Source organism: Staurois parvus, unplaced genomic scaffold (assembly GCF_062004578.1).
Source record: "Staurois parvus isolate SC_StPar_1 unplaced genomic scaffold, SC_StPar_1.0 ptg000324l, whole genome shotgun sequence".
In the NCBI taxonomy this organism is placed as follows: domain Eukaryota; kingdom Metazoa; phylum Chordata; class Amphibia; order Anura; family Ranidae; genus Staurois; species Staurois parvus.
The window spans coordinates 474,065-500,636 of NW_028318120.1; the positions used below are offsets into that span (position 1 = coordinate 474,065).

Consider the following 26,572-nt stretch of genomic DNA (forward strand, 5'->3'; position numbering starts at 1 on the left):
TCTGCCTGTATTTCTTAACATTGAAGACACCATTGATTCTGACCAAATCTCCAACTCCATTTGCAGAAATGCAGCCCCAAAATTGCAAGGGACCTCCACCATGCCTCCTGCTACGGTCAAATATTTAAAATTTAGACTTATCAGTCCAGAACACCTGTCATTTTTCTAAAACCCAGTTCCAATATTTGGTGCATAGTTGAATTGTTTAGTCTAGTTATCATTTAGTAGGTATGGCTTTGTCTGCAATTGTAACATGCAGACCACTTCTGGCCAGACATCTCTGGACAGTAGGTGGGTGTACCTTGTATCTTGTTGCTATGTTCCATCTTGCCATAGTGACCTGTGACATGAACTCACTACTCACTTTAGTAGCAGAGTTTTAAGCATCCTACACAGATATTTAGGTTTCAGTTAATGGCAGTATTTCAGCCTACATATGAAAATTGATGATCATTAGCATCTCCTTGGTATAATTGGTTAGTTATACACCTGACTAATTCTGCAAAATCCCTTTGTGCAAGTGTACAAATGTAAGAATTGATGGTGGTTTGAAGTCAAAGGGTAGTCACACCAAATATTGATCTGATTTAGATTTTTCTTCTGTTTGTTCACTGAGCATTTTGTTTATTGATATAAACAAATATATTTTTGAAAGCATTTTTACTTTTTAACATGTCTTCACACCTGCCTAAAACTTTAGCACGGAAATAAAAATAACACACACACGCCAAAAGTATTGGGACGCCTGCCTTTACACCCACATGAACTTGAATAGCATTCCCAGTCTTCGTCCGTAGGGTTCAATATTGAGTTGGCCCACTCTTTGCAGCTAAAACAGCTTCAACTCTTCTGGGAAGGCTGTCCACAAGGTTTAGGAGTGTTTCTATGGGAATGTTTGGCTGTTCTTCCATAAGCGCATTTGTGAGGTCGGGCACCGATGTAGGACAAGAAAGCCTGGCTCGCAGTCTCCCCTCTAATTGATTCCAAAAGGTGTTCTATCGGGTTGAGGTCAGGACTCTGTGCAGGCCAGTCAAGTTCCTCCACCCCAAACTCGCTCACCCATGTCTTTATGGACCTTGCTTTGTGCACTGGTGTGCAATCATGTTGGAACAAGAAGGGGTCATTCCCAAACTTTCCCCACAAAATTGGGAGCATGAAATTGTCCACAATGTCTTGGTATGCTGGCACCTTAAGAGTTTCCTTCATTGGAACTAAGGGACCAAGCCCAACCCCTAAAAAACAGCCCCACACCATAATCCCCCCTCCACCCAACTATACACTTGGCACAATGCAGTCAGTCAGGAAAATACCGTTCTCCTGGCAGCCACCAAACCAGACATAGGATTTCCAGAAAGAGAAGCACGATTTGTCATTCTAGAGAACATGTCTCCACTGCTCTAGAGTCCAGTGGTGGCGTGCTTTACACCACTGTATCTGACACTTTGCACTTGGTGATATAAAGCTTGGATGCAGCTGCTCAGCCATGGAAATCCATTCCAATGAAGCTCTCTATGCACTGTTGTGCTAATCTGAAGGTCACATGAAGTTTGAAGGTTAAAACTCTGCAGACACTTAGCCACTTCTGCACTCTGTGCGCTTCAGCATGCACTGACCCCGCTCTGTCAGTTTACGTGGCCTACCACTTCGTGGCTGAGTTGCAGTTGTTCCCAGTGGCTTTCACTTTGTTATAATACCACTAAATGTTGACCGTGGAATATTTAATAGCAATGAAATATCACCAATGGACTTATTGCATAGGTGGCAACCTATCACGGTACCACGTTTGAATTCACCGAGCTCCTGCAAGCAACCCATTCTTTCACAAATGTTTGTAAAAAAGCAGTCTACATGCCTAGGTGCTTGATTTTATCCACCTGTTGCCATGGAGGTGATAAAACTGCCTGGAGCTCATCTTTAATCACCAAGCCAAAACACCCTGGTCTAAATTCATGGGCAATCTACCAGTCAGTGTACATGCTTCAGCAGATGTTCATTACTGATAGTGCAAATGCTACAACACTACAAAATGCAACGTCATTTTCTAGGCTCAGTAGATACGCTCTCTTTTCCCAGTTCAAAAGTTTCTAATGCAATCTAGTAAAACATTAGACATACAATAACTGCTAGAGCTGGCAATTATGAAGGTTAAGCATCAATTTTACGAACACGGCTCATAGTTTCATCCATAACTCACTTTCTACTCTACAAAATGTACCCACAAGCCAACTCTAACACTCACTGCGGATTACACAAACATTACTATCTTTAAACACATAATTTACATTTTATATGTCCAATAACTCACCATCAGCGGGTTTTACTGTTGGCTGCAATTCTTTTTTTGGAGTAGGTGCAACTGGAAGGGATAAAAAAAAAAAAAAACTTAAAATTTACAGCAACAAATACTTTTTTTTTTTAATTACAATAGCAATAGATAAGTCTAATAAAAGGCTATATACAGTATGTGCTTTTTTTTAATATAAAAAGAGAAAATGAAAACCTACAAAATGGACCAAAAGACATTTGATGGCCAACAGATATCAAAAGACAATACAAAAAAAAATTAAGAATTCAGGAAAATACCTTACAACCACCTTATGACAAATGTGTGTACTTTCACATATGACAGGTCTGCATGTGTGACAGACACTACTGCTGCCACTCACAAGTGGGTATGATATTTTATCAAACAAAAAAATATTTTAAGCCAGGACAAAAATTAACACACATACACCACTATTGCTTGTGTTTGACACAAGACATCTAACAACCACACATGGCAAATATGTGCAAGAGTTTTGCTTTGACCATGGTCACTCATACTGCTGGAACCTGGTGGGTGCTGGCAAGGGACCAGGAACATGGAACGATCTGTAGTGTGCCGACCACCACTGTCCCAACGTGGAGGGGAGCATGTGTTCCACTGGCTGGATGTTGTGTCACCGGACGTGACATCAGTGGCTACGTAACCCTGCCTCAACACGTTTCACCATCATCAGCGTCTAAAGGAAGCTGGGGGATGAAGCCAGTTATTGCTTCCTGAAGATGCTGATGACAGGGGAATGCATTAAAGTGGGTTTACATAGCCACTGACATCACTTCTGGCAATGCAGCATCCAGCCAGTGGAAGGCATGCTGCTCCTCCATGCTGGTAGAGCGGCGGCTGGCACACTACCGATCGTTACACTGCTGAAACTTGTTGGGTGCTGGTCAGGTCACCAGAACATGTGAATGACACTTCACTATCTTTATTAAACTGGTTGCACAATGATCCAGTTTGTGGCCTTTTATCCTTAAGCTGAGGAGAGTGCACAAGGGGACATTGATGTGAATGGAGATACAGACCTTGGCATCATTACATGAGCACACAGACCCCTACATTGCCTGGGTCTAAATATCTGGTGAGTCTCAGTGTGCAGGGGAATGTGTGGAATCACAGAGCAGCACCATTTGTACTTGCATGATAAGAGTGGAGAACATATTAAGAGTATTTTACAGATCACTATTGACACTTTTGGTGGTCTCAATTGTTGAACTTTTTATGGACACTTCTTGTTTTTGGTTTTGACTTATGAGGTTTTATTTCTGACTAATAGGATTTGTTTGCTTATTATTAAGATACATTAATACTGGTGATATACACAGATACCTAGCGCCCATATACATTTTTATAGTACCTGTATAGTAGTCCTGTGTATTTCACAAAGATGATTTTGGCATGGCAACAGGGGTATCATATGTGTTTAAAGTAAAACTCCTTGGTGCAGTGACTATTTGATTACACAGAGAAGACACTATCTGATTTAGGATTCATCTCCAAAGAAAAGTGTATTAATAGATGAATCAGGCATAAAACTTGTATTATAGTATATAATGTGAAGCCATCCTGTGACATAACACATTGAAAGTACAGGCCATGTTCACAACAAGCTGGGCCCGCTATCTTACATACACTGTAAAGGCTCAATGCACACTGGCTTAATGGATAAGTTTACCTTTTGCACAAAAATAAATGCACATTTTTTTGCAGATAAAAAAAAAAAAGTGCATTTATAATTTATGGCTGCAGGAGCCTGTAAAGCATTGTACCAGCGATCAGCAGATCGCTGGTGCCATGTAGGTCTCCTGCAGACCTGTCATAAATATCTACTTGCCCATATGGGATGCTACTTGCCCAGCTGGTGGCAGTTGCAGCATTGGGAACATGGTACATGTTCCACCCTAAAAAATGGGTGGAACATGTAGCATGTTCCAGAAGGTGAGCTTATCCTTAAAAAAAAAAAAAAAAAAAAAAAAGCAAAAAACAGAAGGGTTTTTTCCCGCCTCTAAATGCTGGGCTAAGAAACGCCTCTAGACTACCTAATGTGCACATAGGGGTTGATTTACTAAAGTCAAATATACTGTGCACTGAAAGTGCACTTGCTCCAGAGCTTGGTAAAGGAGATAAAGCTTCCCTTTGCAAAGAATACCCAAACACATCAAGCAAAAATGCGGTTTTGTTTTTTTTTCTTCAACATGATTAGTTGACAAAAATCAGCAGAGCTTCCACTCATTTCAGTGCTTCCCCTCAGATCTAGAGCAACTGCACTTGCAGTGTACAGACTATTTGCCTTTGGAAAATAGACCCCATAGGATAACATTAGTTGCTTCTACAGACAAAACACTAAACTCCTCTAAGAGCAGCGGTTTTTTTAAGCCAGTGTTCATGGAGCCTTAATGAGCGAAACTCCAAATGCACACAAATAAGTTAAAAAATAAATTAATTTACCAACATAGAGCTTACCTGTGGGATCATCATCTATAGAAGCAGTGGAAGAAAAAAAAAAAAAAAAAAATACAAAAAATTAATATATTGACCTAATTTGCCAGATAGCCAATGCATGCATTAATATAGTTTTAGTCTGGAATTGTATGCTTCCCTGTGGCATTTATGAAAGCAGTGGAAGAAAAAAAAATTACTATATTGACTTAAAATTGTCCGATAGCTAGTGCACACATTATTACAGTTTTCATATTGGAACTGCACGCCTTAAAATTATTAATGCGCATCCAAACTCAAGAACAAAAGCGGATAGTATTGCAGCTTACCAGCCCTTAGAAAATGAATGCAGCCACTATCTTAACTCTTTTTAAAAATATTTTAAATGGGTAACTCTGCCATTAATTCATTTCCTGCCTAAGGATGACAACAGTCATAAGCGGGGTTGAACAGAAAGTTATTTTTTGCTGTCTGTATCCAGCTGGAGAGATTTCACTTTCACTTCTGGAGATACAACAGGAAATGAGAGGAAATCTCTCCAAAGTGAGCAGAATTCCCATCTTGGACAGCTATCATGGAAACAGCAGCCCCAATTAAAGGATTTGTGAACACACTACTAACCACCACACAGTCTAACACAGCAAATATTTGTCAGCTAAAGTTGCATTTACTCGTTACTACATGTAGTGTACCTTTTATGGATTCTTACTTCACAGGTCACATGACTGCACAGCCTCCCATCACTTCATCTTCCCCATGTAAGGGGGCATGTCTGCATTGTAAGTGGACAGGCAACGTCATATATGTCACACAGTGGGGAATCCTTGAGCCGTGAAAGGATCTCCTTAGTAGGCAGCAGGCGGCACCTAGTCTGCAGTGCTTGGACACTGTCCACCAGTCTCCATACCAAAAACCCTTTCTTCCCATATGTGTAAAAGACTCACCCTTTCCACTCACCCCATGTCTTCTTAGTCCTAAACGTACCCCTGCACTGTCTGGGATTCCCCCAGCCTCACATCACACCCTAAGGGCTCATTTACATTGCTCTAAACACATTAAAAGTGGTCTACCACTTCAAATGCCTTTTGATGTGTTTTTGATGCTCCTGTGATGCTTTTTTAAAGCTTTTTAGACCCACAGTTCAGTAGTACCCAAACTCAGCAGATCCCAAGCTCATTAGGTACCCTCATTCAGCAGATCCCTGCTTAGTAGTAGCCCCCAGTTCCACCGATCCCCCACTCAGAACTAACCCCAGCTCTGCTAGTCTCCCATTCAGTAGGACCCTAGCTCTGCTGAACCCCCATTCAAAAGTACCCCCATGTCTGCTGATCCCCCACTCAGTAGTAATCCCCAGCTCTACTGATCCTCTGGTTTGTTGATCCTACTTCCTCTCTCTTGTCCCTGATGTGATGTCTGCACCAGGTGCTCCCAGAGCATATACACATGAACAGGAGGCAACAGATTATGTCTTTCGGATTCACTTGTTGGTTTCCCAGTGCATCCTGGAATATCTCATACCTTCAATACTTCCGAAATAAAGTGAAGCTACAGGTGCTGTTAGCAAGAGTTGTTATACACTTGGAAATGCTTTGGAGGCAACAAGAGTAAGGTAACCATTTTATTTAGTGAGAGGTGCTTTAATTGAAGCATGTGTAAACGGGGCCTAAATTCCTCTGCAGCTTTCATCCCATGACACCACTGCAGCTGCATAGCAAGCCAACGGACTACGTTTACACCTCACTTAGCAGGAAACGGTTTCCTGTCTGGGTACTATGCAGGTGGTGTATATACAGTGGTCTGCTGATTGACTATATGGCAGACAGGAAAGCCTCTGTCATTTATTTCAGCTTGGCTGGGCATCTGAAGCACCAAGAATGGGCAGTAAAATTATAGGGGGGTGTTGGAATATAGGGCTCAAGTATTTTCTGAAACTACATCAGTATATATTCCTCAGCCAGTAGATGGGAGATTTTAAATGTTCGTAGCTGCATCTATGTTATACTCTGTCTTTTTTCTGAATAAAGTTTCCGGTTTTCTTGTTGCAGTGAAGCAGAAAAGCACATGTGGACTGTGCACTGTCTGTACTATAGGGGTATATACAGAATTTCTAACAGGTTATGGGCCCAGTCATAGCCAGCTACAGCAAATAAGTGCAAGATACAGCAACAGAAATAAAAGAAAAATGGCCAGTAATGCACCTGCAACATAGCTGTAATTTGCAAATCTGACAAACCAGAACTAACAGTCTTGGAAACTCAAGCTGAAAATGCTGCTAATAAGAGAAGGTATTGGTAAATGTATAAATTAAGTCAGGCCAGAACATCCTTCAGATGAGTGGATAAAGACAGGTCAGAAAGCGCAAAAGCACAATCTTGCTTAGCATTGAAGATGATCAAATCATACATATGTATTTTCAAAAATAGTGCAGCACTGAAAATATGTACGGACGTTGTGACGCAGCTTCCGGTGCACGGCTTCAATTTTGCAGGCATGGCGTGTTGATTCAGGAGCTGCGAGTCACATGCCATGTGACAGAAGTATCTTTATTCACCAGAGTTAAAGAAGGGGAAAAAAAAAAAAAAAAAAAAAAAAAAAAAATCGCTAATGGCCAAATAATGGAATCAGAAGGAATAGGAGATGGTTTCCCATTTCCCAGAGTGTCTCCAGAAAGATACCTATGAAAAGATTCCTGTATGTCCCTGCTCTTTAAACTAATCTTTTGTCAGTGAAGAAGCTCTCAAAACAAGGCAATATAGTGACCTTCCAAGGTGACAGTTGTGCCATCACAAAAGGGGATATGTTACTTGCAAAGGCTAAAATTACAGCTGAATTGTATCAGCTGAACTACAATGAGGTGATCAATACTGCCACGGAGCAAAAACACTCAAACTGCATTCACACATGGCAAAGACAACCGTCCTGACATAATAAAAGAAATAAATAGAGCAGCGTTTTTCAACCACTGTGCCGCGGCACACTAGTGTGCCGTGAGATATTGTCTGGTGTGCCGTGGGAAAAATTCCAATTTCATCTGTAACATGTGGCTTCGGCTCACAAATAGACCAATCATTAGAATCTAATGATTCAGTGGTCGGCAAGCCGCGGCTCGCGAGCCACATGCGGCTCTTTACCCAGTCTAATGCGGCTCTTCTGTGTGCCGGGCGCCTGCTCCCCTCCCTCCTCTCGGTCGGCCGCTCCCCTGCCTCCTCTCGGTTGGCAGCCCCAAAAGTCCGCGCGGACCTTTTAATCCGGCTTGCGGATGTGGCTGTCAGGATGTGTGTAGGCGGGGCAGCGTGCCGAACGTGAGGGGAGGGGAGCTAGGCTCCTCTCACAGTCCGCCCTGAAGACCCGAACGGCGCGGGAAGACAGCGAGAGGAACGCAAAAGGTAAGTGAATTGACACGGGGGACTTGGCTTACTAGAAGGGGGGGGGGGGAATAGTACTGTGGGGGATGAAATACTATATGAGGGATGAATTACTTTATGAGGGATGAAATACTATATGGGGGGATGAAATACTATATGGGGGATGAATTACTATATCAGGGATGAATTACTATATGGGGGGATGAAATACTATATGGGGGGATGAAATACTATATGGGGGGATGAATTACTATATGAGGGATGAAATACTATATGGGGGGATGAAATACTATATGAGGGATGAAATACTATATGGGGGATGAATTACTATATGAGGGATGAATTACTGTATGAGGGATGAAATACTATATGGGGGGATGAAATAATTATAAAATAATTTCTTTGTGTTTGATTACTATTCAAGAGAATTACTTTATATATAGTCAATATAGGCACAGAGGTAATTTTTTTTAACATTTTCTAATGGTGGTGTGCCTCGTGATTTTTTTCATGAAAAAAGTGTGCCTTTGCACAAAAAAGGTTGAAAAACACTGAAATAGAGAATGATTATGCAAATGAAATAAAAATTACTCCATGTGATCAATACAATGAAATGCACCAGCTGTTTAAAAGGAAAAATTAAAAGCCCTTCCAATGCAGAGCAACAGCAGAGCTAAAAAACCTCTGGACTTACAATTAGGTCCTTATATATTTGGACACAGGCACAATTTTAGTTTTTTTTCAGGTATTTACCAAAATATAGTCAAGCTATAGTTGTATAATGTATGGGTTGAAAGTGCACACTCAGGTTTAATTTGAGGGTATGTACATCCAAATTGGAGGAAGGGTTTAGGAATTACAGCTCTTAAGAGTAGCAATCCTCCCTTGTTCAAAGGACCAAAAGGAATTAGACAATTGAATCAAAAGCGGTTTCGTGGCCAGGTATGGGCTACTCTTTTGTTATTTATTCCTCAATTAAGCAGGTGAAAGGTCTGGAGTTGATTCTAAGTGTGGTATTTGCATTTGGAATCTATTGCTGTGAACCTACATCATGTGTTCAAAGGAGCTGTCCATGCAAGTGAAACAGGCTATTTTAAGGCTTCAAAAACAAAACAAGTCAATCAGAGAGATAGCAGAAACATTAGGAGTGGCCAAATAAACAGTTTGGTACATTCTGAGGAAAGAACGCACTGGTGAGCTCAGCAACATAAAAAGGCATGGACGTCCATGGAAGACAACAGTGGTGGATGATCGCAGGATCCTCGCTATGGTAAAGAAAAACCCATTCACAACATTCAGACAAGTGAAGGACACTCTCCAGGAGGTGGGTGTATCATTGTCCAAGTCTACAATCAAGAGAAGACTTCATAAGAGCAAATACAGAGGGTTCACAACAAGGTGCAAACTACTCATAAGCCTGAAGAATAGAAAATCCAAATTAGACTTTGTCAAAAAACCATCTAAAAAAGCCAGGCCAGTTCTGGAAAAGCATTCTTTGGATGGATGAAACGAAGGTTAATCTGTACCAGAATGACAGCAAGAAAAAATAAGTGTGGAGGCGGCTTGAAATAGCTCAAGATCCAAAGCACACAACGTCATCTGTAAAAACATAGTGGAGGCAGTGTGATTGGATTGGCATGCATGGCTTCCAGTGGTACAGGGTCATTCGTGTTTATTGATTATGTGACAGAAGCAGCTGGATGAATTCTGAAGTGTTTAGAGATATACAGTCAGCCCAGAATCAGCCAAATGCAGCAAAGTTGATTGGACAGTGCTTCTTAGTACAGATGGACAATGATCCAAAACACGCTGCAAAAAGCAACCCAGGAGCTTTTGAAGGAAAAGAAGTGGAATATTCTGCAATGGCCAAGTCAATCGCCTGATATTAACCCAATTGAGAATGCATTTCACTTGCTGAAGGCAAACCTAAAAAGGTATAAAAGACCCACAAAGTACAACTGAAGACAGCTGCAGTTAGAACCTGGCAAAGCATCAGAAAGGAGGAAACCCAGTCTTTGGTAATGTCCATGGGTTCCAGACTTCAGGCAGTCATTGCCAATAAAGATTCTCAACAAAAGATTAAAAATTAACATTTTATGTTACATTAAATTGTCCAATTACTTTTGGTCCTTTAAACGGGGGGGGGGGGGGGGGGGGGTGGCTATTCTTAAGAGCTGTAATTCCTAAATCCTTCCTCCAATTTGGATGTACATATCTCAAATTAAACCTGAGAGTGTGCACTTTCAGCCCATGTCCATTATAGAACTATAGCTTGAATCGGTTTTGGTATATACCTGAAAAATCTAAAATTGTGCCTGTGTCCAAATATATATATGGACCTAACTGTAAAATTTATTCACATCTTTGTGGTCCAATTGACTCCAGAAAAGAAGTATTTTCTCCGTTTTATAGGGCATACTCCAGGTATACTACACTATATCTGCTACACAACAAAAGTGAAGTACCAGAGAAACTTGAACAGTATTTGGCTCAAGTAAGCAACAAATGCTTGCATTGCGCACAGACAATGGAACTGAATATACTGGTGATAAAGGCGAAAGAAAGCATGGCATAATATTTCAAACTACTGTACCATACAACCCAGAACAAAATGGGGTTGCTGAATGAATGAACCATACTCTATGTGAGAGGAAGAACCATGCTTTTTAATGGATAGGTCAACCACATACTGGGGGGAGGCAATTATGACCACATGCTCTCTCACAAATTGACTACCAAAAAAATCAACTGAGAAAGCTCAGAAATATGAACTGTGGAATTGAAAGACCCCAAATTTGAACCATCTAAAATGTTTTCAAAGCAAAGCCTATGTGCACATCCCTAAAGAAAAAAAAAAAAAAAGCAAGCTTTACAAAATGGAATGCTTGCTCAGAGAAAGGTGTACTTGTGGGATACAGCGAATCTCAAAAGAAATACAGAATTCTACACAAAGACACAAACAAGTAAATTGTCAATGAAACTTCAGAGTGTTAAAAATTTAATGAACACAAAATTCAAACCACAGGAAATTCCACATCAGTGTCACATGAAAATAAGCAAGGTGACACAGTAATAGAAATTAATGCAGACAATCCAAATACTGTAGAACACGAAACCAGGCCTCAAGAGGCTTCAATCAGGAAATCCACCAGAAGCAGTAAAGGTATCCCAGCCAAATTTCTGTTCTATGTTGCTTTCATAGCATTAGAACCAGAGCCAGATTCATGGGATGAGATGTAAAGACTTCCATCCCATGAGAAACAAAAGTGGATCAGAGCTGCTGATGAAGAGATGACATCTGTTCGTGAACTGCAGACGTGGACAGTTTCAGAGCTACCTCATAGTAAGTGTGCAATCAGCTGCAAATGGGATTTTAAGGCCAAATGTGACTCTGAAGGCAAGGTCTGTAGGTGCAAGCACAGCTCGTGGCAAAAGAGTACTCACACAAATTTGGTGAGGATTACGATGCTACTTTTTGCTGCGAAGTTGCGAAACAAAGTATTTTCAGAACACTTAGCAATGGAGGCTTCTCAGGAAATGGCTGTGAAACACTATAAATCACAACAGGCTCTCTTAATGGTGATATCGAAGAGGAAATATATATATATGTATATATAGACACAGCCAGGATGATACATGAAAAAATAGAGAAGAACATCTTGTGTGCAAGTTGCAGAAATCTTTTTACGAACTCAAGCATGGAATTTAAAATGGTCTTGCTTGACGAAAGATTCATACGAAGCAGAGTTGACCTGTCTAGACTCAAAAATGTGTAGATTCTGAATAAATGTATAATTTACTCTATGTGGATGTCTTGATTGCAACTTGCTCATCTGTTTTGTGAGCAACAAAGTTGACTGCACTGCTTAACCAGCATTTTGAGGCTAAAGAACTTGGGGATGCGACATATTACTTAGGAATTACCTTACCGAGTAAAGAAGATGGCAGCTTCCTTTTAAATCGGAAATCTAAAATTGAGCAGTTTGGCAAGACTGAAGCCAAAGAAGCAAAATACTCCCATGGACACAGTATATCTAAAAGCAGAAGAGGATGAGGATCTTCTTCCCATTAATGATCAGTACAGACAAGCAGTGGGGGCATTGCTATATAGTGCAACCACTACATGTCCAGATAATGCAACTGCCATGTTGTTTCTTTTTAGATGCGCAAGTGAACCACGTCAAAGAGAATGGACATCAATCAAGAGAGTCATGAGATATCACAAACAAAAGACTTGAATCTGAAACTGTCTGCAGTTGATGTTTTGAACCTTGTAGGATATGTGGACTCTGGCTGAGCAGGTGACCCAAGCACTCACAAATCCACAACTGGTTACTTGTTCAAATTAGGAACTTATCAAAAACGTGCCAATGAGAAAATCAACGCAAGAACAAAAGGCATATTGACGTTAGACATCATTACATTCATGATCTGGTTTAACAAGATATACTGTGCTTACATATTGTGAAATGAATAACATGATTGCATTTGCTTTGACAAAACCGCTTACGAGAAACAGATTTATAGGACGGAGATACGAAATGGGACTAACATATTGAGTAGTTGTTGAGTAGGGGTGTTGGAATACAGTGTTCATGTATTTTATACATCAGTCTTCTGTAGAGATATATTCCTTAGCCAGTAGATGGCAGTGTTTATTGCTGCATCTGTGGTATACTCTTTTCTCTGAATAAAATTTCCTGTTTCTTTGTTGCAGTGAAACAGAAAAGCACACGTGGGCTGTGCACTCTGTTCTGTAGGGCAATCTACAGAAATTCTAACAGGAGGAAAGCAGCTGTCATTGAATACAGCAAAGCACAGCAGGGCGGGGCAATCAGTTCAAAAGCAGGGAGGCGTAACTTCTAGAAGCCATCCAAGAGGACATAAACTGACCATGGTTTACATGGTCAGTTTCAAGCAACAGTAACCAAACAGAACTGGCAGGATCACCAGATAATTCTGAGGAAAGGTAAAAGAGCTGCACGGATACCACTTTTTTACCGGCAAGTACGAGTATTGATACATTGGGTCAAATACTCGCCAATACCAAGTAGCAATGCCTTTGTGGTGCGATTTGAGTCCATATAAAATGAATAGGCTCAAATCGCACTGCAAAGAATCGCATGTGATTTGAACAGGAATGCAGTGTGATACATGTCCAAATCAAGTGTGGTTTCCCCCACTGCTCCTATGTGATCCCAGTATAGAAAGACAGGAAAGCACCATCTATGAAGTGCAGCAATGGGCAAATAGTTTACTGCTATAACAACCCACGTTAAAAGTACATAATATATCTTACATGTCAAATCCAAAACTATGGCCGCTTGTGGTGCTCACAGGGCTGGAGGATATGTAGGAAGTTTGGGGTCCCCTATGTGTATAGGGCGGAAGTGATGTGGGCTTGGAGGCGGACCGCCCATTTTGTATGGTCTCAAATCGCACCACAAAAAAGGTATCGGTTTAGGATATCGGGAGCATTTGCATGAGTGCAAGTACTCTGTATCGGTGAAACCGTAGTAAAACATAAAAGAACCAGCTAATACCTGATGATACAGGAGAGCTATGCTGATATTTTTTACGGTAACACTTTTTATACAATTTTCCACGATTTACTCGGATGGCAACACATTTTTTGGACTTGCCGGTACTTCACCATCTACATTTGTCCCTTGAGAATGTTTTCATCGAGATGAAGTTGGAACATGACCAGCAATAATGTTAGCCCTCATCTTCTTGCCCTTTTCTTTATTGCTGGGTTCAATACCTTTCTATTTCCATTGTAATTTATTTAATTTCTAATAAGCCTACAGTTCAGTAACGGAGTACTGCAGATAATAATATCATTGCCCTGGTTAAGCAGTATAATTGGGCAATATTGGGCAGATTGTACATCTAAGGTTGATTACCTTCATCTCTGGGGAGGATACCCCAAAAGCTGCCTCTCTGCCCTACAATGTAGTGGGACGATGTTCAATGATTCTCATAGTAAATGTTATTGACTGATGTACTTGTGGCATTTGTTAATCTTCTACTGCTTCTGCCACTATATCATATTTATATTCTACTGTCTTTTCTCATGCTGTATGAATAAAATATCTTTTCTTGGAATTAAAAGGCAAAATCACACAATTTTCACCCCAGGCAGATATGAAAAAATACCAAAAGGTTTCCTTTATACAGTACTTATTCACTGAAAACAAAACTCAATATATTAATACATAAAAAGTAAAATGTTTTTACATACACTCTAAAATGTAAACCTCCCAATATCCTTACATTCTGTCACCCTTCACCTTGTACTGCTCCACTGGTGGCCCCAACTGGAAACCGTTGTCACCACATGTCAAGAAGTGCCTGAGCAAGGACTTTCATCGCAGGATAACCAAGTATTTTAAAGAGGTATTAAACCCAAAAGGCTAACATTTACTATATTGCAGCTTGCCAATTCCTATGGCTGATTCTTGCTGCATTAGTGGGGTTTTTTTAGGCCCTCTTATTTTCACCTGGTAAACTAGCCAGTAGGTTCTCCAGCAGATGTATCAATTTACAGATTTATTTATTTCAGGTACTTATATAGCGCCATGAACTTATAGATTACATTCACATCAATCCATAACCCTCAAGGGGCATACAATCGAAGGCATGAGACAAACCATTTACCACTGACAGGGTTGCTTACAATGATCAGCTTTTATTTACTTTAGCCTTTTCCCCAAAAGGAACACACCTGTTTCTAATTATTTAAAACAAATTATTAACTGGAGTTTGGCTTCCATTTGTTAGTGTATCTAAAAATGCCAGTACATCTAACACTCCCCCACCTCCCAGATTAACAAGGCTCCTGTCCAAGCGTGCTCCCTGTGCTTCTTCATTCAGAGTGGGGGCACGAATACAGAAGGTGCGTTACTGGCCAGAGCACCAGGTGAAAACAGAGTTAAAAAAACTAATACAGTCACTACATCTAATGATGTGTAAGCTGCAATATAATACACTTTTGGTTTTCATACTGCTTTACTGAAAGACAACTTTTGAAAAGTACATTACCATGTTAAAAAAGATGGATAATTATAAAAGAAGCCTAGCCTGTAAAAGAAGCACATCTATACTTTTCTTTACAGCGACTCTTGTCTTCAAGTGCTGCACCTTTTGGATGGGTTGACTAATTGACCCTTCATCCCCCTCCCCCACCATCTCGCAACCTTGTAGTGACCTACGAGCTGGTGAGAAAACATACAACGTGGGGAAGGAGCAAGTATTCATACACCCAAAAGTGCGGAATAGTTGCAGGGGCAGTAGGCAGCAAAAAGAAAAGTGCATACCCCTCCCCCTTCCCTCCCAGAAGCCTGCAGAGCATTGTACCCACAATCAGCAGGCCACATGTGTCATATCAGGCTCCTGCAGACTCTCAATACAGCTGTATGCCCATACCTCCATATGGCCAGCCAGTTGTTAACCAGCATCCTAGCAGTTCATTGAGAAATACAAGCTGTCTGCCGTAGTGGAATATGTAACCTGTAGTTCATTCACAGAACTCTGAATCAATGATGTGATTGTGTGGCCAGAGCCCCGCACGGCTGTGCGTTTTTCAAATTGTGACAGAGGGTGCAGGGAGTAGATCGATGTGGAGGGGTGGGGAAGGGGGGGTAAAAACAAACAATGGTGTGCAGGGGACGTTGCTGAACATGTTACACCATAAATACGGGTGTAACGTAACATGCAGAAAGGTGAACTTCTCCTTTAAGAAAGGTCAGTTAACAGCTTTTCAATATGACTCTGGGATCCTCCTGTCTATAAAGTTCTTGTTGCAAAGCCTCATTATGGAATGTTTTTGGTTTTTTTTTCAAAATCCTACTTACCTAAGTGGATGCAGCATTGGTTCGTTGCTGCATCTGTCCCCCACCGGCTCTAAGTGTGAGGACTCAGCAATCACATGACCGTCGATCACTGAGTTCTCACTGCCACTATGAGCAGAGAGCAGCGACTGTCCATCACCGCTGTCTGCTCTGTCCCCCTCCATGCTCACTGGAGCGCTGGGCTGTGGAGGGAGAGGGAGCGGCTGGCTCTCAACTGATTGCCGAGAGGCTGAGCCAGGTGCCACTCCTGACTCTGGGGTGGATCCCGACTTTAAAAAACGGGATCTTTCCCCTGCCTGGACTGGCTGAGTGATGTCAGCTGACAGCGGGCTTCAGCCCACTGTCAGCTGAAAACAGGTCACAGGAGTGCAGAATGAACTGTACTCCTATGATCCACAGGAGAAGTACAACCAAAAGAGCTTTGGCTGTACTTCTCCATTAAATGCGCTACATCTATTACTGACCGTTTTATTTTAGTATTTCATGCTTACCTAGAGCAGCGCCCAAATCAAAATCTTCTTGACCTGTAAATGCGAAAAAAAAAAAAACAAAAAAAACACACATTATAAAATATATTGAAAAACCCACATAAAAACGTCACAGTTTATATAGGAAAAGTGAATACACTGTACAGTACACAAATAAACACAAGGAAAATGCAAAGACAAGAGAAAATACATATTACTAGTACCTGTCCACACTAATGTGTTGCAATAAAAGTGCTGTTGTCTGTATTAACCTACAGTTGACAATTCATGACCATACAGTTCTAAAATAAATACATTGCAAAAAAACATATAAATGCACTTCTTTTGAGTTGTAAAGGGAAAAGGGTACATTTCTCTACATTAAAGGTAAAAAACCTTTTCAATGCAGCTCTTCCCTGCAGCCCCCCTCCCCCCCTCCCCACTAAATACTCACCTGAGCCCAATCTTGGTCCAGTGCTTTGCATGTCTACAGCAACTCCTCTCCAGGCTCTCACAGGCATGGCTGAGAGCAGAGGGAGCAATTGGCTCCTGCTGCTGTCAGTCAAAACCTGAGCAGAGAGCAGGAGGTGGGACTGAGCTGGGCTGTCTGAAAAGACACAAAAACAGGCCAGCTTGGGAGCGAGCCCACATGAGTTCCCCCATAGTAAACGACTGCCTATAGGGCACTCAGAAGGGAGGAGGAGTCAGGAGCGAAGGTGGGGGACCTAAGGAAAAGAGGATCGAGCTGCTCTGTGCAATTCCATTGCACAGGATAGGCAAGTATGACATGTTTGTAATGAGATAAAAAAAAAAAATGAACCTTTAATGTCACTTTAAATTGTGGTGCTAAACCACTTTTCTACCAGGACAATTTTTAAATTTTTTGCAAACATGTTAAAACCTACATTTTTTCTAGAAATTACTTTAAACCCCCCCAACCAATTTTTGGCAGTTGGAATCAGGGGCAGCTCTTTAATTAGGCAGTCACCTAAGGCCTTGTGCTTACATGGGCCTCACAGCTGCCTAATTTGCCATAAGTGTAGCATCAGGGGGCCGCAATAGTAACCCTTGCAGCCTCCCTTTGTCATTAAACTTTTGACACTGTCACCCATAGAGCAGTGCCTGTATGTGGGCCATAGTACGGCAGTATTATTATTACTTCGAGTTTATATAGCGCCAAAGGGTTTGCTCAGCGCTGTACAACAGAGGGGGGGGGGGGGGGGGGGACAATATATGGCACAGTACAACAACAACAAACAACGTACGAGGGGTAAGAGGGCCCTACTCTTTCGAGCTTACAATCTAGGTGGGAGGGGGTAAAAGGTACAGTAGGAAGTGGCTGAGGGGAATGAGGGGTGGGAGGAAAGAGGGAGAATGGCCGTTAGGTGAGGGTGGGGTAGGCTTCCCTGAAGAGATGGGTTTTGAGGGAGCGCCTGAATGTGAAGAGGGAAGGTGACAGTCTGATGGATTGGGGCAGTGAGTTCCAGAGGATGGGGGAGGACCTGGAGAAGTCCTGCAGTCGTGCATGGGAGGAGGAGACCAGGGAGCAGGATAGAAGGAGGTCCTGTGAGGAGCGAAGGGTACGGGTAGGGCGGTACTTGGGGATCAGGTTGGTGAGGAAGTCAGGGGCAGTGTTGTGAACGGCTTTGTAGGTCAGGGTTAGGAGTTTAAATTTGATGCGTTGGGCAATCGGGAGCCAGTGGAGGGAGAGGTAGAGGGGGGTGGCAGAGGTGGAGCGGGTGGTGAGGTGGATGAGTCTAGCCGCTGAGTTCAGGATGGTCTGGAGCGGGGAGAGCCTGCACTTGGGTAGGCCGGTGAGAAGAGAATTACAGTAGTCAAGGCGTGAGATGATGAGGGAGTGTACTAAAAGTTTGGTGGTGTCAAGGGTGAGGAAGGTACGTATCTTGGCAATGTTGGGAAGATGGAGCCTGCATGTGTTTGTGAGTGGTTTGACATGCGGTTGGAAGGAGAGGTTCGAGTCAAGAATGACGCCAAGGACTTTGGCTTGCGGGGCGGGAGTGATAGTGGAGTTGTTGGAGATGATGGATAGGATGGGGGGGGGGGGGGGTGGCAGGGGGAAAGACGAGGAGCTCGGTTTTGGAGAGGTTGAGCTTGAGGAAATGTAGCGACATCCAGTCTGAGATGTCATTTAGGAGGTGAGTGATGTGGGCGGAGATAGTGGGGGTGAGGAGAGGGGTGGAGAGGTAGATTTGGGTGTCATCAGCGTAGAGGTGATAGTTGAAGCCGTGAGAGTGTATGAGTTTGCCCAGGGAGGAGGTGTAGATGGAGAAGAGAAGGGGTCCAAGGACAGAGCCTTGGGGGACCCCAACAGAGAGGGGGAGGGAGGGGGAGGTGGCACCATTGTAGGCGACACTGAAGGAGCGTCGGGATAGGTAGGATGAGAACCAAGAGAGAGCAGTATCTCTGATGCCAAGGGAGAGTAGTTTATTAAGGAGGAGGGGGTGGTCAATTGTGTCGAAGGCCGCAGAGAGGTCCAGGAGAAGGAGGACAGAGTAGTCGCCCTTGGCTTTGGCGTTTAGTAGGTCGTTAGTGATTTTGAGGAGGGCAGTTTCAGTGGAGTGTAGGGGGCGGAAGCCGGACTGTAGTGGGTCAAGAAGGTTATGGTCTGTAAGGTGGGAGCTTAGGCGATCGTAGACTATGCGCTCAAGGAGCTTGGAGGTGAGTGGCAGCAGGGAGATGGGTCTGAGGTTGTTGGGGTCCGCGGGATTCAGGGAGGGCTTTTTGAGGATGGGGGTGATACACGCGTGCTTTAGGGGGAAGGGGAATGCGCCAGTAGAGAGGGAGAGATTGAAGATGTGGGTGAGGGAGCGGATGAGGGAGGCGGGGGGTGACCGGAGGAGTTGAGAGGGGACAGGGTCCAGGGGGCAGGTAGTGAGGCGGGCTTCTGAGAGGACTTTGGCGACTTCCTCAGTAGTGACAGGGCTGAGGGAGTGCAGTGCGGGGGGGGGGGTTATGGTGGGCGGGGCATTGGGAGAGGTGGGGGGGCAGTGCGGTTGTGAGGGCAGAGGAGGGGGGAGATGAGGGGGTGACGGGGGTGAGGAGGCTAGGTGGGGAGGTAGATTGCAAGTTGACGATGTCCTTACGGATAGCGTCAATCTTGTTGTGGAAATGGGTGGCAATCTCGTGGGCGGTGAGAGAGGTACTGAGTGGAGGAGGGGGGGGGAGAGAGCAGGGATTTGAAGGTGGAGAAGAGTCGGCGGGGGCAGGAGGAGAGGGTGTTGATTAGGTTAACAAAGTAGGCCTGCTTGGCGGCGTGGAGGGAGGAGGTGTAGATGAGAAATGCAGATTTGTAGAGGGAGAAAGAATGAGGGGACCTGGTTTTGCGCCACAGTCTCTCCAGTGCGCGACTGCGACGTTTGAGGCGTTTAGTGCTGTCGGTCTGCCAGGGTTGAAGCGGTCTGGGTTTGATGATGCGTGTGGTAAGGGGTGCCAGAGAGTCTAGGGCAGCTGAGTGAGTCATTGTACAAGGTGGTGGCTATGTCAGGACATGACAGTGAGAGGATGCTGTCGTGTAGGCAGTCGGCGGCAGAGTGGAGGGGGGCCGGGTTCAGGTTGCGGAGGTTGCGGCTGGTGATGGTTTGGCGTTTTTGAGGGGGGGAGTTGGGGGAAGGGGAGATGGAGAACGTGATGAGGTGGTGGTCGGAGAGAGGGAAGGGGGTGTTAAGAGAACTGGTTGAGGGTACAGAGGTGGGAGAAGACTAGGTCCAGGGTGTTCCCTCCGAAGTGGGTGGAGGATTGAGTGTGCTGTGTGAGCGCAAAGGAGGAGGTTAGGTGGAGGAATTGGGAAGTAGCCGGGTTGTTGTCGTTGATGGGGATATTGAAGTCCCCGAGGATGATGGTCGGTAGCTCAGAGGAGAGGAAGAAGGGGAGCCAGGCAGCGAAGTTGTCCAGGAAGTGGGGTATGGACCCAGGAGGTCTGTAGATCACTGCGATCCTTAGGGGGGTGGGTGAGAAGAGTCATGCAGTGCGCCTCAAAGGAGGGGAAGGAAAGAGAGGGTGGGTTAGGGAGGACCTGGAAGGTGCTAAGCGGTGATAGGAGCAAGCCGACACCACCACCTCGCTCAGTATGGGAGGAATACAACAGGCTACAGGACAGACCATGCCTCCACACACGTGCCAGGCGGGATGGGGTCACTGAGTGGAGGAGGAATGATACCTGGCTACTGCAGCAAGGTAGAGTGGTATACAGATAGTCTACTCCCGCTGCCTTCCACCCAGTGTCCTCTCTGCCCAGCCCCTCTGTGAGCTTGTCTTGCATTCCTCCTCACCTCTATTTTCATGTTAGGACCCACAGGTCACCTTCCCCTTCTCTTGTTGCCCCTCCCCGACCAGCTTCAGTCACTGCAGGGCCTGGCTGGCAGTAATTCCATCCAGCTGCAGCTTGTCCGAGTGTTGAAGGTACTAAAAATGGGGCAACTCAATCAAGTGAGAGGAATGTCCGGAACACAGGGTTGGGGAACTTCTACACATTTAGAAAGACTGAGACGTCCCCTGTACTAGGGACATCCCATGTGTGGGAGAGTGATAGGAGCCAGCATGGAGAAGGGGACGAGTTGTGGACATGTTGATACTTGTGCAAAAGGCAGCAGAGGGACTCCTGTGTGACACGAATAGACCTAGAATAGTGTCAGGGGTCACAATGGCAAACCCACCCATGCTCCAGGACCATGTGCAGCCTCCCTGTTACATTCGGTTTTCAACCTGGACAGGAGGGGTGGCATATACAGGAATGGATTTCCTGTATTTTCCTCCCGCAGCCGTTGAAAGCTGGATTCTCCTCTTCTCCCTCCCACTGGCATTCAGGTGTCCAGGTAACTCTTATTTCTGCTACCCAGGCCCCCCGTGCCCCCCGTCCCCCCTCTCCAGCCGCAGCATTACCAGCTTTCCTCCTCTCTCACCAGGTACTGCTTTCAGGATGTAGAAAGGTGGAAGGGGCCGGTAAATATAATTACCAGCCCCTTCCTTTCCTGAATGAACACAGTGAGTGATCAGTACCGATTGCACCTCTGTCTATTCATAACTGAAGAAGAATAGCGAGTGACTTCATTCACTGCACTACTGACACATCCACTGTCCTACTTGTAATGGTTATGCGTACACAAAAACTGATAACTGATGCCAGAATCTTCTTAGAACAAGACAGATATAGGCCCTCTCATGCCTATTAGCCGAATCCACACTCCAGTCTGGGAAACCCTAATAAAACTGTCACAATTGCAAGCTTGAGCAATCCAGAGAACTAACAGATACCCAGTCACAAATAGTGCAGCTGAAGGGAATGGCCAGTCCACATTTCTGCTAGACTGGTTAGCAGCCAAAACGTCAGCATATTTCATAACTCATGAAATAATAATAATAGCGCAGCCAGAATATAGACATTTACTTTCCTCACTTCATTGGTAAAGTTTCAAGTCCAAAACACCCCTATGTCAGACCATATGGGGAACCACTGACACCCCTAATCCCTCCTAGGAAGACATCTGAAACCTGCCATATTTATATTCCAAAGCAAATGCCACGCTGGACAATAATAGGCATGTTAATCTGCAAATGGTAGATATTCAGATTTATTAAAACTTATATATAACTGTATCTGGAATGTCATAAAACGTGGTGACCTCCCAGCAACCACCCCTAAAACCGGATGATTGGTCAGATGGTCTTTGTCAACACCCCCCTTGATGTGTAGAAAAGTGGAATATGAGCACATTTTGAGCAGCACTCGTTTTAACATCAAACCAAGGAACACCCAACTGGACTTGAGAGCCACTGTACCATTTTTGCTTATTCTTTGGACTCTGCAACGCAGGAGATTGTTGAGTATTCTTTATTTTCAACTCCTTTTATTTCTCTGTTGCATTATCTCTGTTACACCTTTTTTTCTGTAAATATTTTATTTGCACCACTTTGCCCTTTTCATTAATTATTATTTTGAAAAGCGTTAAAAAACAGTCTGTAAGGCTTTTAATGCACACTAAAAAAATCTCTGTCTCTTGAAGAGTGCTACTGTAGTATAAATCTTTGAACATACCTGTATGTGATGACAGTGTGTGTTACAGACGTTTATTCTAAAATCATAGTGGTTATAGCGAAGATTGTGAGTTTCTTCCTTGTCGGTAAAAAGGTGGTGGTGGCAGCGGTTTAAAGGGTCAATTGCTTAAATAACAACCCAGTGACAATTAATGTCAGGCTGCTGGCACCTAGATTGTGGTCTTGCAAGGGTACAGGGTGCCACTGAGTGGCATTGTCACGTGACAGCACGGTGTGAGATTGGCCAGTCCTTTGTCACGAGTTGGTGAGAAGGGCAGGGGTTGGGCACCGCGTTCTTCACATACCTACATCCACTGCCCTACTGAGGTCTTCTATGGTTACTCATTGGGATCATAGGATGTGTGTAAGGGCTACCGTGCACATGGAGGCATCAAGCAGACTAGCCTTCCCCTGGATATTCAACAGTGCATGCTACATGTGCAGTCTGTATGATGCATTACATAGGGCTCATTTGGGATCAAAGGATGAGGCTACCATGCACATTGGGAGCAGTCATGGTCCTCATATGCCTGTCCCTTCCTTATGGATCCTAAAGCACATTCTGAGGGTACCATGCATGCTGGCCTTCCTATGGATCATCTACATGTGTAGTCTGCATGGTTCATTGTACTGGTATCACAGAATGTGTGTAGAGGATGCATGTGGGAGATTCTCCCTGGTCCTGCATACTCTAATGTCCATGCCAAAAACACATGACATGTATGATTAGCTCATGCATACACGAATGGGGGTGGCTGTGTAGGTTACAATGGAATGCACACTGCTAGGTTCAATCACTGTGATGCAGTTCTGTTTTCATGGATGTCATAACATAGTAAAGCCTGCCCTGCATTGTTTAACTGTGATGACTACAAATGATATATGGCTGTAGGTTATGCTTGGTGTATATTTACAGTCTAGGTATGGGCCATGAAGAAGAATGCATTCATACACTATTACACTGACCACACTGCATGATCCTGAAGCTTGGCAGGAGCAAGCAGGAGGATACTGGCAATTATTTCATTTTTCGTTCCACTGGTTTGCCTTTTCTTGACACTGCACTACAAAATAAAAATTCAGCACCAGGTGCTGTTCTGCATTCAGGTTCACTGACAATAGTCAAGGCATTGGCTATGTCCACAGCAGGTATGGGGCATAGGTTTAGGAAACTATATTATGGATCTGCGGTCTTTGTTAGGTAATGTGAAATTTAGGCATAACGGAGAGCTGTCTAGTAAGTGACCATTACTATTCAGAGTAAGTTTGTGTTGCAGTGCATATCCTGGTGTGATATGATCCAATGACATGCTGGAATCCTTGAGGACTGACCATGGTTGAATTGCCATCAGTTCACTGCACAGTGCAATATATTATTTTTTATTGCTTGAGTTATTTTCCCCATTATGGGCGTGAGTGGGGCCTTATGTTTAAGTTTTGCCGAAGGCCTCACAAAGCCTAGAACCGCCTCTTTAGATTTACATATACACACACACACACACAAATATGGAAACACTACATGACTTGCAGGTGTGAATGCAACTACATGTTTTGCCTTGAAAGAGAAAGTGATGTAACATTGTGTAGTTTCCCCTGTGTAATGAGACACTTAACAGGTGGGAAGTTGCGATTTTAATTTGCCATGTCGTGAGGTACAGTATCAAAAAAGGGTATGAGGGCATATACAGTTTCCGGGAAACAGTTGTCCGATAAGCATAATGTGGCTGACTTGGTCAACTGACCGAAAAACAAAAAAGGACACTGCACAGGATTGTGATCTGGAGTAGAAAAACAACTGCTGCAAAAGTGACTGCAGAGCTCAATCTCAGTCTTCCAAGCCCATGTCCACAAAATCTATGCAGAGGGAACTCCTTGAGCAAAACAGTCACAAGCGAGCTGCAACTGCCAAACTACTAGTTACCAATATTAATGCTCAGAAAAGGAGAGAATGGTGCAATCCCCATAAATCATGGACAAATCAATCAATGGAAGACTGCAACGAATCGAACTTCACTGTTCCCAACCACCGGATGCGTGGCAAACACCGTCCCACGCTTACGACCAGGACTCTCTTGTGCCAACGGTAAAGCATGGTTACAGCACAATCATGGTTTGGGCAGCCATATCTTGGTATTCTGCAGGTCCCATCATCACCTTGAAAGGTAGAGTCACTGCCAGCGACTACATACACATTTTAGCTGACCAAGTGCACCCCATGGTGCAGACATTGTTTCCCAAAGACTAAGACGATAATGCTCCATTTCACACAGCTGGTACACCTTCCCTCACCGCAGTTGCAGGACCTCAATATCAGAGACACTATGGTTAATTTTGGAGCACAAGGTTCAGGCTTGTTTTATGCCTCTGGCATCTCTGAAAGAACTAAAACAATGTATGCATTTAGAGTGGTATCAGATTCCATTATCCACCATCCAAGACTTATATTTGTCAATTCCCAGGAGAGTTTAGGCCATCTTGGATGCCAAAGGCAGTCCAACATCATATTAGGTAACAATTTAGTTCTTTTACCTGCTGTTTCCATCGTTTAGTCCAACCCATGTATATATGAGCAAAGATTTTTGGCATGAGATATCAGGAGTATATAAAAGGTTCATAGTTCAAGCAAAAATTTTACAAAACTCCATATAGAGGCAACAAAATGAGTAAGGAGGTGGACGTTGGCTTAGATGGCCACTGGAGCTAGACACACAGCACAGATCACAGTAAACCCTGGTGCCAGACGTAGAGTGCGGGTCCTCATGATTCCTAGTGCCCAATGTACAGCATGGGTCATCATGAGCGCTGGTACCCAATGTAGAGAACTGGTTACACTAAGCACGGTTTCCAATGATGATCACAGGTCACCGTGAGTCTTGCTTTTAGATGTAATGCACAGGTCACCATGAGACATATTCCTAGATGTACAGTACAGATCACCACAAGCACTGCTTTGGGGGCACACAACGCACCACACCCGAAATATATAGATGTGATGTGAAACAACCCATGGAAGACAAAGATCTGTTGGATTAAGATCTGTCGGATTAATGTTCTACTATTACTAACATGAAGAAATGAAAAGTTAATTGCTTGCATTTACATGACTCAATAGATTTCTATTCATTCACTGAATTTCCTTTTGACGGATTTTTTTTAATGACTAAAAATGAGACATGGTACAAGTTATGGTCTAGCACACAAAAGAGTCAGAGGGCTGCACTGATTTCTCAGTGAACAGATACCACATACAGGAATGTGTCTCTGACTAATGCTGGGTGGAGCATTACAGAAGAGTTACTCATCTCCTGAATTATTTTTAGGGAGGAGAAAAACATTTTGAGCTTTATAAAAATCATATGACAGGCAAGCAATAACCAGACTTGCACAGAGCCTCAATCTGACAGAGGAAACCAACGGATATCATTCTCACAGTTTATCAAGTCCATCATAAAGCAAACCTCCGCCCATATATCTGACTTGCTCTACTTGGACTCCTTCCCAAGGGGATTTTTGTAAACAATATTTTTTTTTTTTTTTCAAATTGAACTACCTACCTGCACACAGGCCTTGGCAAGGATTGTGTAAGCAGGGCAAGCGCTCACGTGAGAAAACACAACGTGGGAACTGGCAGAGCCCTGCAGCATGTTTGCACATGTGTGTAATTGCATGAAAAACCTGCACATGCAGAGAAAGCAGGGGGTTTCTACCAGATTATGGGATATGGCAGGTCATGCAGCATAACTGCATATGTGTGGGGGATTCTACGCGGCTCCACAGCATGTCTGTGCACCTATTAGACCTGACAAAAACCCACAGCAAGTCTGTGCAAGATGGTAGGTAGCATAGGAACACAACGATGAGGAGGAACATAGGACTGGAAGAAGGACCATGCTGCACTTCATGCAAGCATGTATATTTTATTCACATGAATAATTACTAGGGAATAAAAAAGAAATTTAGCTAGGTAGGGTGAAGTTCCTCTTTAAGCAGACTTGCATTTTAATTCTCCCAGTCACGGGTTTATTTCTCTTTAGTCAGTCTGTCACCAATGGTGAAAAATAAATAATTAAAAGCAGA

General features: G+C 43.6%; 1 protein-coding gene across 2 annotated transcripts in view; it reads right to left on the reverse strand.

Moving 5' to 3' along the window:
* Positions 1 to 26,572, reverse strand: part of CD99 (CD99 molecule (Xg blood group)) — a 91,297-nt gene that overhangs the window by 35,587 nt on the left and 29,138 nt on the right. For both annotated transcript variants that reach the window (XM_089683833.1, XM_089683834.1), the window contains exons 3-5: positions 16,469 to 16,501; positions 4,784 to 4,798; positions 2,306 to 2,356 (exon numbers count right to left, since the gene is read on the reverse strand). In XM_089683833.1, coding sequence (XP_089539959.1) covers positions 2,306 to 2,356; positions 4,784 to 4,798; positions 16,469 to 16,501 — 99 coding nt within the window. The remainder of the gene's footprint in view (positions 1 to 2,305; positions 2,357 to 4,783; positions 4,799 to 16,468; positions 16,502 to 26,572) is intronic.